We start from the raw sequence: 16,378 nt of genomic DNA on the forward strand, positions 1-16,378 counted from the left end.
ACAGCTAATCGAGATACGTGTCCAGCAGTCTAAGTACTAATAACATGCCCCACTGTGTCATATAATTAGATGTTAACAGCCATGTTAGAATCGTTAATCTGCCACTCGTGCTGAAGACTGACATGGAATGACATGGACTTAAGCATAGTGACGGTTTACACGAAAAGGTTATGTGTTGCAAAACAGCAGTGACGCAACAGAATTAAAAAATAAATAAATAAATAAATAAATAAAAACATCTGGGAAAGATGTTTCAGGTCGCGCGTGGAGGCTCCAAGCTCGTTCATGAGTTCTTGAGCGCTGTCCACTTGTGGGTGCTGAAGGAGACTGTGGTGCTGAAAGAACAGCTCCACTCACCGACCGCAAACAGACTGAGCATTATAAGAGTCGGTCTGCCGTTTTCACAAATGTAGCCAAATCACGCACAACACAGCATGTAGTTATTACTGCGAATATTATCTGAACAACAGAATCATAAAATAGAAGAAACAAAACACATGTAAAAAAAAAAAAAAAAAATACAACTATTACGCATGCCGTATTATTACAATATTGAAAGAAAGCATAAATTAAAAAAGTCACAGGCCTCAGTCATTTAAAATTAAACCTCGCCTAAAATTAATTAAAAATAAACATAAATGTACTGAATGTAAGTGGAGAATTAATCATAACTCATTCTTTTTCAAACAAAACGTTAAAGGCTGTTAGATTAACACTGAATGGATACAAGTGAGCAATTTTATATATAAAAAAAAAACGTTACTACAAAAATGATTGTTTACTTCTTTAAATAAAACGCTTTTTCATCCAGGAATCTGTCTAATAGAGGGCACATTTCAATTTTAAATAACCCTCTCCAGAACACACGGTGGCAGGAGAACATACAAATCCTGAGTCTCAGCCGTAGGCGAACTGGTAGATTTACTATGGCGAAGGCTTAGCTCATTAATATTCATTTCACCGTGCTGACGTCAGCTTGCCAAGTGCTGGAAGCGTTTGCTGACGCAAGTCATTTAATATTCACGAGCCCAGAGCCAAGCCTCCGCTAAAGCAGGATTCGCCAGCTCACAAACGCCTACCTTCCGACGTCAGTCTTTTAACAAATTAGATTTGCGTACTGGCCGAACGTCACGTTGCGTAATTAATATTCATGAGAAAGGCCTTCGCCGTAGTAGGAATCGGTGGGATGGGATTTGGGACACTGGGAACATGGCGGCTGCCTTGGAAAATGAATTGGAAGTAGATAACGAAGATTATTATTCGCTGCTCAATGTCAGGAGAGAGGTAAGAAAGTGGACGTGTTTCTTGAAGGAGCATAATTAATTTGCATTGTCGAGCTCTTTAGAGAATAAAGAGAGCCATTAAATTTCTCGTACTAGGTGACACTGTCCTGTAACAGAGATTCATACAGCTGTCATCGCATACTATTAGGTGCCGGTTGACGTTTTATGCTTCGACAGCTTTCTACTAATATTTGACAGTTGTCAGATTGCTTTTATATCAGCTATCTGGGTGATGTTAATAAAATATTTTGCACGTATGTATTCAAAATGCGTATGGTTAGAGCTTATCTCAGAAGCCACTCGTTTAATATTAAAGCTTAAAAGCTGTACTCAGTGTAAACCCAATAAACACAATAAAATAAAACAGTTTAATGTATTAATGATTATACCTACCATAATAAACACTTCTGTTCGATCTTGTACTCGACCGGTATTTCCACTGAGATTCAAGTTCTGAGGATGTATCGGAAATGTTGGCGTTTGGGTTTAAATGCAAAAGCGCGCCAAGGCGCAATCTTACCTGAGCAGGACAGCCAATAGGAAGTCTGTTATCAAGGTGTTAAATTAGATATTCAGATATTATGTCTGTCATATACTGTTTATCAATTTTATGGTCCACAGGCTACTCAAGAAGAGTTGAAGGCGTCCTACAGACGTCTTTGTATGCTGTACCACCCTGACAAGCACAGAGACCCTGAGCTAAAGAGACAGGCTGAACAACTCTTCACTTATGTACACCAGGCATATGAGGGTAATTATTATATTTGTCCCTAGGATTAATATGAAATATTTCAATACATTGATTAGAGGAACAGTTCATCCAAACATCAAAGTTCTGTCTTTATTTTTTTTCTCTCATATTATTTCCACTTATGCTGTTTTTTAACTCTATAAAGCCAAGTCATATTTAATATATGAGACTCTAAATTACAAAAGAAAGGTTTACTTTATTATCCATACATATTTTTTTAGAAAAATCAGGTTAAAAGTATTAAATATGATACAACAGGTTTTTATTTTACAGAAATTTTATTTCATTGCATTATGTTTTTATTTCATTGCATTATGTTTTTCACAACGATAGAGCATTGATCATAAAACTAAGCAGTTAATAAGACAGATTGGCAGATCTTAGGTTATGACCATATACTGTAGATAACCATATTTGTACCAAATTGCATATTTATCACAACCGTAAATTATTCCAAATTTGCATGGCTTTCTTTATTTGTGGTCAATATGTAGTGTATTTCATACTACTGTTCATATTTCTGCGCAGTTTGGGCCTTTAAATAAAATCAAGGTGTTTTTCCCCCTCTTTGAGTATGAGCTTCACATTCTCACTATTTTTTTTCAGAATCAGAATCAGAAAGAGCTTTATTGCCAAGTGTGTTCATACACACAAGGAATTTGTCTTAGTGTTAGGAGCTACTATATGAACTAAAAAAGACAGAAATAAAACCTTTTGCCATTTTATTTCTTATATTTTGTCTAAAGGTTCAATAAGCTGTTCAGTTTTCAAACATAATCTTACTATTATTTCATTTGTTAGGCTTTACTGGGTTAAGAAATATATTTATGTAGCTCTTCCATACAAGGATAGTTCATATTGACCACAAATAAAGAAAGCCATGCAAATTTGGAATTATTTAGGGTTGTGATAAATATTTTAAAATAATAATAATACCAACCGAGAGTAATTTGTAAAACTGTTTTTGGAACTGAATATGCGTCCCAATTCACATACTTATGCACTATTCTATATCATTTTTCATGCGCTTAATGGTCGACAAACTGGTGGCCTAAGTGTCATACAGTATATAGTGTGTCATTTGGAACCTTATTTAAAAGCTAAATATACAATAATTTTTTATTTGTCCTCTGCTTAGTTCTCAGTGACCCACAATCCCGAGCCATATATGACATTTTTGGAAAGAAAGGCCTAGATGTGGAAGGTTGGGAGGTTAGTTTTAAATTGTCCATTTTTATTATAACTCATATTTGTATTGCTGTGGTGTATTTCATACTACTGTCATGTCTGCTTGCTTGATCCCTGATATCTTTAGGTGGTGGAGAGGAAAAGAACCCCTGCGGAGATCAGGGAGGAATATGAGCGTTTGCAGAGGGAGAGAGATGAGAGGAGACTCCAGCAGAGAACAAACCCTAAGGTGGACATTCCAGACCTGAATGACAGTGGGAGATAATGATAAAACTGTTTTTTATTTCCCAACATGCAGTTTTATTTCTCTGAAACTCCTAGTTTTGTTGTGCTTCAAAGATTCAATATGCTAGTTTGCTTAGAGGCCAAATAGTATCAGTGAAATCACTGCTTTATTGCTGAGGTTGATTTGAATTTTGAGGACAGCTTTCTTGATTGGTTTTCTGTTTTTTTTTCTACATATCCAGTTTTCACTCTGAAAGTTTATAATACAAGGTCTTGAAAAAATCTTAAATTTAAAGCCATAAAATATGGTATAACAAAAGTGAATCACGATACAGTCTAATTTGATTATTGAACTTCAGAAACCTGTGACTGAATGTAATGTATGCGAGTACTGCACAACAGTGGCATACATACTACATGCTCGCAATTTCAGAGCCGTTTGATATCAGTACTGCACATTTATGAGAAAAGTGTTTTCTTGTTATTTACTGGTAATAAAAAGAGCACTGCAGTGATGTATTTTTGTAGACAAAAACCTGTAAATTAGCCTTTCCTGTTCCATTCTTACAAGGTCAATGGATTTTTTGATAAATTACTAAAAATAACTTATATTAAGCTCAAGATATTTTTACATTTTGTTCTGCAACATCAAATACCCAGTCACTGTGAGTGTGTGTGTGTTTTTTTTTTTTTAAAGCTTTTATTTGTCTTGAAAAAGGAGGTTACTAACAAGTGGCTAAATGAGACTTCAGAGGCTGTCTGGGACATTAAACATCATCGTGCTGAACAGAAAATCTCATTTACTCACTAGTCCACTTTCACAGCCTCATTGTGTTTTAATTGCGCACTTGCAAACTATTCTAACTCAACTTTCAGGAATGTTTTTTTTTTTTTCAAATTGTTGGAACTTTTTACTTCTGGCAGTTATATTCAGGCTTCATTTGTGAAGATTATCATGATGAAGAAAAAAAAGTGTAATAACCACAAACTTTTGTTGTTCACTGATCTTATTGTCTGCATAATCCAAAAGCCAACTGGAAAATTCTTTTGATGTTTTTCAGAGATAACCAGGGTGATGCTGGCTTTCAATTTGGCCTGCAAAAATATGTGATAACTTCAGGGTTTGTTCTATATGAAAAAACAAAAACATGAAAAATTCTATATGGTCTTAATTTTGTTTGTGCAGGTCTTAAAATGTGTTACATTTGATTTAAAAACTGTAACATTACATTGTCACAGAATTGGTCTGAATAGTGTTACTAATTTTTTTCTCTTTTCATTCAGGGGACAATAAGTGTTGGCATAGATGCAACAGACCTCTTTGACCGATATGAGGAGGACTTTGAGGATGTACCAGGAGGAGGTTTTCCCCACATTGAGATCAACAGGATGCACATTTCCCAATCCATTGAGGTCCGTACAATTTAGAATTATGTGATGTTCTCTTATGGAAGTCTGTTTCCACCACTGAATAAAACATGAAAAAGGAAACTGTGACTTTTTCTCATAATTAGGAGTTTACACCCGCAATTCTGACTTTTTTTTTCTCAGAATTGCAAGATATGGACTCGCAATTGACCATGCGCATGAATTACTTCCGTGTTTTAGACAAGCCAGCTAAGTCATTTCCGGTCAACTGTACTGTGCCGTAATAGGAGTGTATTTTGCTCGTTTTCTCTACATAATCCATTCACAATCAAAGAGAAGTTTTGTTTGTTTAAGAGGACCAAACGTCCATGTATACCGTTTCAAGAATGACAAATGCAAGTAAAAAAAAATATGCGAGTAAATCGGCTAAATATGCGCGAGTCATTGCTATGATTGACAGTAATAACTGGAAATATATCTGACAGAAAAAGAGCTGTGCGTTAAATGATTCGGACTAAATTCAGAGTTACAAAACTACAGCAGTAACAAGTCTGTGTTGGTTAAATACAGGCTATTTAATAGCTTTTACAGTTCAAGATAAATCTTAAAAGATGTAGTTATTAAATTATATAAAATATTTAAAATTCACATTGATTCATATTGAGTGCATTATTTAATTCTTATACCATTAATATTTAAGTTGTTTAATTTGTAGTGAAATTATAGAAGTATTTCAATAATTTAGCCTTATAGGCGGTTTGTGTCTGAGCTCATTTATTTATATATTTTAATGAATTTCTGCACATGATTTACTATATACTTGAGTGCGGTAAAAGTACTACAATTTATGATACTAGTAATTTTATAATAGATCGAAAAGCAAGGTGTCTTGAAAAAACTAGGGAGTTGAAATGACAACTGCAGCCAATGATTGATCCTCTGCTGCCATCTTCTGGTTATATGGGTAATTTCGTGTCATTTTCTTCTTAAAAAGATGTTGTTTTCCGTCTTTATGAATGAAAAGTGAATCTTTGAAGTGAATTTTATTGCACAGCTGTAGAGTTGAAAAATAATAAAGGCTTTAAATATTACAAGATTTTAAAAATGCGTTCATGACTACGAAGGCAATTTACTGATTATCAAGAATACGATTAAGATGTCCTTGAAGAGAAGTATCGCTAGCTAGCTAATGTTAGCCTAAACACATTATGATAGTGTTTAGCTGTCAGCATTTAAATGTACAACTATGCAGGTACTCTCCTGGGGTTACCAGGCTTGGCATTTAAATTATATGTTGTTAAATAATATGAAACTGAATGTTCATGCCGCTATTATTATTTATGATGTTGCAATTATTATTTTTCTCAGTTTCTGATAAGAATGAGGGAGTAGAGGAGTCTCAAGAGTGTCCACCTATATATAGCACATATAAAATGAGCACATATAAAATAGCACATATAAAATGAGCTTCAGTGAAAGTTTACAAGCTGGCTTTTCATTATGTGGAGATTACAAAGAACACTCCATGCATATGATCAGTTGTGAGGTATGAAGTCAGAATTGTGAGATAAAAACTTGGAATTCTAAAAAAAAAAGGGATTTTTTTCTTTATAATTCACAATTGTGGTGAAAAAAATCAGAATTGAGAGATTTAAAACTGCAATTGAGAGGGGGAAAAATGAAAAATTGCAAGCTTATATCTGCAATTCTGTCTTTATTTTATAAACTCACAATTGCGAGAAAAAAAAGTCAGAATTGTGATCACAATGACCTTTTTTATTTTTTAATCAGCCTGAGTATATACTCACTTGTGCTATGTAATCATGAATGTTTATGTTTGTCAGGCGCCCCTAACCAATTCAGATACAGCTGTTCTCTCTGGATCTCTGTCTACGCATAATGGCAATGGGGGAGGAAATATAAACCTTTGTGTGCGGCGTGTAACCTCAGCAAGAGGCTGGGGAGAGGTGAGACTTTTTCCAACACACCTCCATTTCTTTTTAGTTTTTTTCTGGTGGTCGGGTTCTGATGTTCTCTTTTGTTTGTGCTTCTTAAGCTGGAGTTTGGTGCTGGGGACATTAGAGGACCTTTGTTTGGGATGAAAGTGTTCCGTAACGTAACTGCACGGTGGTAGGTGTCTGTCTGTGTGTTACAGGTCTGATTTGCATTTATTTTTCTGTAAATCTCATATGAATTTTGTCTCGTGTAGCTTTGTGACTGCCCAGTGGGGATTGCAGTTCTCCTCACGTGGTGTGCGACCCAGTGCCACTACAATGATGGCCCGCCACCTGGACCAGAATACTATGGGCTATCTGCAGTGGCGCTGGGGAAGCCAGTCTGCCATGACCACCAGCATCGTCAGGGACACCAAAACAAGCCACTTCACCCTGGCCCTGCAGGTGAAGCCTATGCAGGGGTACACTGATAATGGTAATGTGTTTCATTCAAAGCAAAGTTAACGCATTAAGAATGCAATCCATCTGTTCTTATTCCTGATCCTCAGCTGGGCGTTCCTCATTCATACCTGATGATGAGCTATCAGTACAAATTCCAGGATGAAGACCAGACTAAGGTCAAAGGCTCCATCAAGTATGTATTTTACCTGCAGCTTACAATAGAGATGGCCAATCTACAGTATGTACAGTCAAACCAAAATTTATTTAGACACCTTTAACATTTCTCACATTATTACAGTTTATTTGCTATAGTTTATGAAAATGGTATGAGAATAACTCAAGAGTTAAACTGTTTCAGAACAAATTCATCTTGATTATGTCAGATAACTTTGATAGAAAGGTATGCAATGGATCACAATCAACCAAAAATCCTGACAGCTGTTAGTATGACTATATTAATACAACTATCAATACTTTGTTGACCAATTACCAAGCAATGCTTAGTTTTGTTCAGTTTGTGGTGTAAAAAGGTTGAATTAGCAATTAAAAGAAAAAACATGATCAGGTCAAAGTGTCTGAATAATTTTTGGTCCCACATTCTTATTAATTTTACTGGTAGTCCACTGTATGACAGTGTTGTTTTCGTCAACGATGACGATGACGAAATCATTTCGTTGACGCCACTTTTTTTCATGACGACAACGAGACGTTGACGAGATAAAAATGGCTCGTTGATGACTAAAACATGACGAGACGTGTGTGAGTTTTCGTTGACGAGACGAGAATAGACGAAAATGTTAGTGGGTGGTCCGTCAGACGTTTAAAATGCATGACATTTCCGCTTATTGTGCATGCCAATTAAAACTTAAAAAGTATCTGACGCTATGGCAAGCCGTTTTAGCATTAAATACTCTTTGCTATACTAGTATGGCAAGCCGTTTTAGCATTCCATCCTTGTTTGTCTTTTATGTTCTAAAACATACCTTCATTATTGTAATTATTGGTGAAAATTGTCGATCCGGAAGCTCACATTGTGTTGAAATATAGATCTGCTATTTTCAGAACTTATAAGCGACACTACCCAACAGCAAAATACTTACTGACCTACATTAATTTGTTAAAAGACTACCTTTTTCCCTTTTTTTGACTAAAACAAGACTAAAACCTTTTTGACTTTTCGTCGACTAAAACTAGACTAAAACCTTTTTGACTTTTCGTCGACTAAAATTGGACTAAAACTATCACATATAGAAGTGACTAAAATTTGACTAAAACTAAGAAGCATTTTAGTCCAAAAGACTAAGACTAAGACTAAATCTAAGATGGTTGTCAAAAACAACACTGCTGTATGAAGAATGTTTGGGTATAATATGTCACAGTTTAATAAACAAATCTATATCTGGTGTCTGAATAATTTTGTGGTTTTGAAAGAAGCCACTTATGCTCATCAAGGCTGTATTTATTTGATCAAAACTAGAATAAAAACAGTAATATTGTGAAATATTATTAGAGTTTTAAATAACTGTTTTCTGTTTGAATAAATATTAAAATGTCATTTATTTTTGTAATGCGAAGCTGAATTTTTAGCATCATTACTCCAGTCTTCAGTGTCACGATACTTAAGAAATCATTCTGATATGCTAATTTCCTTCTCAAGAAACATTTATTATTTATGTTGAAAACATTCCGGCTGCTTTTTCACATTTATGTCAAAAAGAACATTTATTTGAAATAGTTTTTTTTATAACATTACAAGTCCTGTCACGTTTGATTAAAGTATCCTTGCTAAATAAGTTCTAATTTCTTTCAACAAAATATATAGATAGATAGGAAAAAACGACATCTACCTTCATATGTTACAAAAATATGTAAAGCATGTACAATACAGCAACCACTTTTGATTAGTTGTGTGAACCAGTTGTTGAATGTGTGTTGAAACAGAATTTGAAACTTGAAACTAAAAACTACTTTAAAATCATTGCAAAGTTTATAGTTTTTAATTATAAATAAAAAAAAGGTTGTAAATAATCAATGTATTACACAGCCATAGTTTTACAGTGGTAAAAAGTTGTTACTTCTACCCTGACAGCTCATTGTCTTTGTTTTTAACAGGACTGGGTTTTTTGGCACCGTGGTTGAATATGGTGCAGAGCGTAAGATCAGTCGCCACAGTGTTCTGGCTGCAACTGTCAGCATTGGTGTACCCCAAGGAGTTTCCCTCAAAATCAGGTTAGCATTGACTTGAGCTTAAAGGAGAAGTTCACTTCCAGAACAAAAATGTACAGATAATTTACTCACCCCCCTGTCATCCAAGGTGTTCATGTCTTTCTTTCTTCAGCCTTATTTTTTAATAACAAAGATAAAATAATGACAGAGATTTTTATCTTTGCCCACTTTGGCCTAAACATCTGCCATTCTTTTTATTTTATATTTTGTTACCATGTAAGGTTTTGGTTTTAAAATAGGGAAATTAGTTTGGCTGTACTGCTCAGACCACTTGTAAAATAGTAAAACCAACATGACAAAGAATCATGATAAAATTGTGATATGATTATTGTGGGTGGTCTATTTCTGAGGGTAATTTTCTTCTCTCTACAGGTTGAACAGAGCCAGTCAAACCTACCTCTTCCCTATTCACCTGACCGACCAGATTTTACCCAGCGCTGTGTTTTATGCCACTGTGGGCCCGCTAGCCATCTACTTAGCTGTCCAGAAACTTATTATTATGCCTTATGTACGATCCCAGAAGGAACAGTGAGTTATTATCTATAATTACTGCTCTGAAAAGGCCCATTTTCCTCAAACCCCTGTCTTTAGGTTACCTCAGTTTCTCTGATGAAGGGCCCTGACTGTTTGGTTGTTTACAGGGAGTTGGAGAAACAGAAGGAGGATTCTGCTTCAGAAATTGCTCGCAGGAAGCAAGAGGCTGAAGCTGCTGTGAGTAAAATAAATACATGGACATCAATGACTAGCTCCCCCTTGCCAACACAAACAGCCATTTATCAGGGCAGATATGTTTTTTCCTTGTGTTACTCTTTCTTTGGTTTTCAGGTTTTGCTGATGCAAGAGTCTGTGAAGAGAATTATCGATGCTGAGGAATCTAAAATGGGTTTGTCAAATGCAGATGCGCTTTTTAATACATTTCACATACACCTTAAGCTCTGTGGACAGCATATGTAATATACTGGTAACTTTTTTTGTGCACCTTTTCTCAAAAACTGAAAAATCTTCAACTAATGAGTGAAAATAATAGACATTAGGGGTGGAACGGTTCACAGAAGTCACGGTTCGGTTCGTACCTCGGTTCAGACGTCACGGTTCGGTATGATTTCGGTACAGTGGAGGGAAAAGCAAAACAAAAATGCAGAAGGCAATTAGATGTATTTCCACTCACATACCCAACAACAACCGCTGAACAACGGCAACACACAGTCCTCGTCTTTTCCACCACTCTCTCGCCTGTACTACTGTAACTGACTGGAAAAGCGAAGTTTTCCCAAACTTGCGATCTAAGGGGCCGTTCGCTTTCTTCCTGATCAACAAAGCGCTCGGGCGCTTGCGCTCCGGAAGCGTCTGCCGTTTCTAAGCAACCATCAGCTGCGCTCTAGCTCCAAGCCTATGCGTCTCCATGCATTGTTTCTTCTATTAGCGTCAAAATAATGGGGGCTTGACAAATCAAAGTTCAGGAAATCCCTGGACCACAATGATGGACCGTCGAGCTGACAAAAAATTGCCAGAGAAGTGTAGACGGGCTCTGATAGACCGCATACATAGGCGGAGCTCGGCTGCATCGACGCCAATCAGAGCTTCAGAGCTAAAGCGGGGCTAAATATTAGCTGTCCCTAAAGAACCCGCGTATCTAACAGTAGTTCCGCATTACATTAATTATTTTGCAGGCAAGTTTTTTTTTTATTTTCATACCGTGTATTCTCCGTTTAAATTCATGCACCGAACCGTGACCCCCGTACCGATTCGGTTCGAAACGAATACATGTACCGTTCCACCCCTAATAGACATACAATGTTTTATGTGATGTGGTTCATGTGTTTTTATTCTAGGTCTCCTCATTCTAAATGCTTGGTATGGCAAATTTGTGTCTGACAATAGTCAGAAACGTGAGAGAGCGAAGGTCATTGACGTGACTGTCCCGCTCCAGTGCTTAGTCAAAGACTCTAAACTCATTCTTACTGAAGCATCAAAGGTTAGACATGCAAACATCTACCGGTGCTTTATATCAATGAGCTGCTTAAATCCCTGCCAGGTGCTTTACATTAATTAGTTCTGTCTCATGTTAATCAGGCTGGCTTGCCAGGGTTTTATGACCCCTGTGTTGGAGAGGAAAAGAGCCTGAAGCTGCTGTACCAATTTAGAGGAGCCATGCACCAAGTCTTGTCCGGGGACACAGAGCCTCTTAGGATACCTAAACAATGTGAGTATTGCAGAAGCAAGCTGGGAATGTCACAAAAATATTTTGAAATATACCAGTCAAATTTTTTTGGACAGTAAGATTTTTAATGTTTTTTAAAGAAGTCTCTTCTGCTCACCAAGCCTGCATTTTTTTTAATCCAAAGTACAGCAAAAATTGTACAATTTTAGTTTTACCATTTAAAATGTTTTCTATTTGAATATATTTTAAAATGAAATGTATTCCTATGATTTCAAGCTGAATGTCACATGATCCTTCTAAATAAATATTCTGATTTGCTGCTCAAAAAACATTTTTTTTCCAGGTTTCTTTGATGAATAGTTTGGAAGGACAGTATACACTACAGACCAAAAGTTTGGACACACCTTCTCATTCAGGTGTGTCCAAACTTTTGGTCTGTACTGTAGATATGAATTCAACCGAAAAAACTTGTGAAAAAATATCTTTCAGTTGGTCAAATAGCAAATAGTGGAGCTCTGCAGCCAAATACTGGTAAAAGTTTTTTTTTTTTACTTTTAAAACTGGATTTTCCAAAAGAATAAAAACCCATTTAAAAAATATTTATTTATTAATTTATATATATTTAAAAATATCACTAACCCAATGTAGAGTAAAAACTTTAATAAACAGAAAAATATACAGTACAGACCAAAAGTTTGGACACACCTTCTCATTCATTTGAATGAGAAAGTGTGTCCAAACTTTTGGTCTGTACTGAATATCTAAAATAGAAATCTTTTGTAACATTATAAATGCCTTTATCATCACTTTTGATCAACCAAAGCATCCTTGCTAAATAAAAGCATTAATTTCTATAACCTCCCAAAAAATAAACAAATACTAATAAAAAATAAAATAAATGTTTTATTTATACCCAAAAATATTTAAAAATAAATAAAATCGTTCTATTCAGAGAATCCTTAACACAAAATTTTAATATTGATAATGATATTAATGTTGTTATTATTATTAATGTTTATTGAGCAGCAAATCAGAATATTACAATAATTTCTGAAGGATCATGTGCCACTAAGGACTCAAGTAATGATGCTGAAAATTTTGCTTTGCTGAGAGGAATAAATTACATTTTAAAATATATGCAAATAGAAAGCAGTTATTTTAAATAGTAAAAATATTGCTGCTTTTGCTGTATTTTGGATCAAATAAATGCAGGCTTGTTGGCCAGAAGAGACTCCTTTAAAAAATCTTACAATCCAAAAACATTTAAGTGAGAGCGTATATTTTAAAATTATTTACTTAAATGTTATTTTCTACCAGCATATTTTGGGCCATTTGTAATATCTTTGAAACTATTTTAAAATATGTATAAAGTATTTTTTTTAATTCCCATTTTTCATTTTAATGTGAGATTAAAAATGTGTTTTCTTGCCTTTTGAAATACATTTTGAAAATTTACTTTGGTATGTGAATGTTGAAACTAAATGGATTTTTAATTTCAGTAATATATTTTTATTTTTAATACATTTAGCATATATTTAAGCCAGAAACAAAATGTGTTTTGCTGTATTGGTCAAAAAGACCCATGCTAATTTAAAGCTGATGTAATAAAAAGTCTGTTTTTCTTTTTTCTTTCAGCTCATAGAATCAATTCAGAGACATAGGAGTCTACCACGCACTGGAAGAATAAGCTCAATGAACATCAAAAGGAACATAAAGGGACAGTCAGACATCAAGTGATCTGAAGGGCTGCTCCTCCTCATTTCATGTAGTCACCCGTGTATCACCTTTGTGTTGTCTGTTTACCTCAAATCCCTGACATATATCGTCAATGGGTCGATCACGTCCTAACATCTCCTTAAAGGAACACTCCACTTTTTTTGGAAATAGGCTCATTCTCCAACTCCCCCCGAGTTAATAAGTTGATTTTTACCGTTTTGAAATCCATTCAGCCGTTCTCCTGTTCTGGCGATATCACTTTTAGCATAGCTTAGCATAGATCATTGAATCCTATTAGACCAATAGCATCGCGTTCAAAAATGATCAACGAGTTTCCATATTTGTCCTATTTAAAACTTGACTCTTCTGTAGTTATATTGTATACTAAGAACGGTGGAAATGCAAAGCTGCGAGTTTCTAGGCTGATAAGATTAGGAGCTACACTTCCATTCCGGCGTAATAGTCAAGGAAGTTTGCTGCCGTAATATGGCCAAAGCAGGCGGAGTATTATCAGAAATGAGTTCCCAGCTAGTTTAGCATTTGCACATGTGCTGCGTGGTATTACTGCGCCTGCTTCGGCCTTATTACGGCAGCAAACTTCCTTGACTATTACGCCGGAATGGGAGTGTAGTTCCTAATCTTATCAGCCTAGAAAATTGAAGCTTTGCATTTCCACCGGTCTTAGTACATGATATAACTGCAGAAGAGTCAAGTTTTAAATAGGACAAATATGGAAACTCGTTGGTCATTTTTGAACGTGATGCTATTGGTCTAATAGGATTCAATGATCTATGCTAAGCTATGCTAAAAGTGATATCGCCAGAACAGGAGAACAGCTGAATAGATTTCAAAACGGTAAAACTCAACTTATTAACTCGGGGGGAGTTAGAGAATGAGCCTATTTCCAAAAAAAGTGGAGTGTTCCTTTAAAGGTGCCATAGAATGGAAAACTGAATTTACCTTGGCATAGTTAAATAATAACAGTTCAGTACATGGACATGACATACCATGAGTCTCAAACACCATCGTTTCCTCCTCCTTATATAAATCTAGTATTTGCAAAAGACCACCGAGAAATAGGTCAATTCCAACATAACAGGTCTGTTACGCAACTTCCCCGGGATCGTTAATAGTTACGCCTCCAACATTTGCATCGCCCAATCATCGGTAACGTCAGCACATCAGTTAAACAAGGCGAGTCCCTCAAGGGACACGGTTAGCTTAATGCTAGCGCTAGCCTGTTACATTGCTATACATAGGATTTCACTCACCACATAAACAGAGAGATGAGTGCGCTGATGATGGTGAATGATGGAGAAATAACTGCCTGATGATAGCGAATGATTTACAGATCTGGAGAATCACTGACGAGCTGCTCAACTTGTGTGGTAAGTACTTGTGTCTCTGCATTGTAACTTTACACAGAGCACATGCATCACAGTAATCAGACTAATATATCCGCGATTCAAAACGGCAGATTCAACAAACCGCATATTAAAAGCAGCTAGAGCTCCTAATTAAATATATATTTTTATCCATGTGTGAGCTATTGAGCTCTGTGAAACAGCCAATCAGAGCAGAGCTCATTAATATTCATGAAGCTTCCAAATAACAGCATTTCATTCTAAGGGCAAATCCTAGGGTTGTAAATGGACCTGTAAAACCATTTCTGGAGATTTTTTTGCCCTTTCCTATGCCATATACCTTCTATGTAGATAACAGAGAACATTTTAAAAATATTGTATAAATGCATTCTATGGCACCTTTAAGAACAGGAGTTCAAACCGACTTCCGATGAACCACCTGAACCCACGGCAGCTTTAATAGCTGTCTGTTATCAGATAGTGAGAGAAGGTCAGATATCATATCACTCCGTCCATTAATCCTAATCAGTGTTAATACTCCAACTGGAAAGCATGGCAATAAAACCTCCTCCTACAAAACTGTACTTAAAGTATGGTTCAGCCTCTAATGAATTACTGTACAACCAGTGGTTTCATAGGACAGATGTTGATATTGACACAGATGTTTTTGCATGTTTGTACACTGGGCTTAAGAGCAGGAAATCTCATGCTCACACTGCCTCCGAGTCCAAACTCAGTACTGTAGACCAATCTGTTGTGACCAGAGGATCATGATTTCATTTTCCTCCAAAAGAAGTGTATTTAGATTATGCTCATCATGTTTGTATTTACAGGTGAATCTCACAAAGAAATGTTTGGGTCATATTTTGCCTGAGAATGAAAAAGGGGAAAAATAAATGAAAAATTCTGAACTCATTTTGCTATTTTTCAACCACCCCAAATTCTAAATTTAAAAATAAATTAAAACAAAGTTTCTATGATATATGAAAATCTTTTATAAATTATTAAAATAATAATAATGAGATATGCTAAATTGTTGTAGGTTATTGACAACTGGGGAAAGAAATCTTAAAAAACAGGCACTGTTTTTAATGCAAACTTTTGTTATGGGATTCACCAATTCTTAGTTCCCTATTCTTACTCTGTAATTAAGCCATATGAAGGTATATTCTCCAAATGTAAAATATTTAATGAAGTCAGCAGTATTACATAGTCAGAAGTCAGTGAATTGGAAAAAGGACAGGCTGTTGTTTTTATTCGTTTAGCTTGTTCTTCACATCTGGATGCTTGCTTTGATGGCAACTTTCCTCCTGCTCAGTTTTCTTAAGTTTTAGTGACTTGAAATGTCAGCAGCGCTGCTCAGACTGAGCTAGTGTAAAACTACAATGCCTTTTGAATACTGAATAAGGGTGAAAGTGTTATATTCAGAACAATATAATTTTATTTAAAGATCCATTATTTCAAATCATTCCACTGAACTATTGTCATTTAAATGTGCCATTCCACTTTTGTTGTAATTTTCCTGATTTGTTCATTGTTTTATTAGTGCTTTTGTCAGTAAGTGGGCAGTGCCTACATGATTAGTACTGTAGATGTTTATTTGTCTATTTGTCTTTCCAGTTGTACCATTTCATCTGTTCGGCTATAAGGGAAAAGACATTTTAACAGCAAATTAATTTTGTTGTTGGAGTAACAACAAT

General features: G+C 35.5%; 1 protein-coding gene across 1 annotated transcript; it reads left to right on the forward strand.

Moving 5' to 3' along the window:
• Positions 1 to 1,189: 1,189 nt before the first annotated feature.
• On the forward strand, positions 1,190 to 13,476 carry LOC141294044 (dnaJ homolog subfamily C member 11-like). Its single transcript, XM_073826123.1, has 16 exons — positions 1,190 to 1,284; positions 1,905 to 2,034; positions 3,173 to 3,246; positions 3,350 to 3,451; positions 4,732 to 4,860; positions 6,660 to 6,782; positions 6,872 to 6,945; positions 7,025 to 7,214; positions 7,319 to 7,404; positions 9,324 to 9,440; positions 9,810 to 9,965; positions 10,079 to 10,148; positions 10,263 to 10,320; positions 11,270 to 11,412; positions 11,511 to 11,640; positions 13,234 to 13,476. Exons 1-16 carry the CDS (start codon positions 1,210 to 1,212, stop codon positions 13,257 to 13,259), a joined length of 1,683 nt encoding a protein of 560 aa, XP_073682224.1. The 5' UTR covers positions 1,190 to 1,209; the 3' UTR covers positions 13,260 to 13,476.
• Positions 13,477 to 16,378: the final 2,902 nt, after the last annotated feature.

The sequence above is a fragment of the Garra rufa genome, chromosome 20, assembly GCF_049309525.1.
Source record: "Garra rufa chromosome 20, GarRuf1.0, whole genome shotgun sequence".
Classification (NCBI taxonomy): domain Eukaryota; kingdom Metazoa; phylum Chordata; class Actinopteri; order Cypriniformes; family Cyprinidae; genus Garra; species Garra rufa.

Excerpts from the sequence above, each read along its gene's own strand:
- LOC141294044 (XM_073826123.1), top strand. The coding sequence starts at position 1,210 with ATGGCGGCTGCCTTGGAAAATGAATTGGAAGTAGATAACGAAGATTAT. Across the intron at positions 4,861-6,659 it reads ACATTTCCCAATCCATTGAG|GCGCCCCTAACCAATTCAGA; the intron begins GTCCGTACAATT and ends TATGTTTGTCAG. Across the intron at positions 11,641-13,233 it reads TCTTAGGATACCTAAACAAT|CTCATAGAATCAATTCAGAG; the intron begins GTGAGTATTGCA and ends TTTTTCTTTCAG.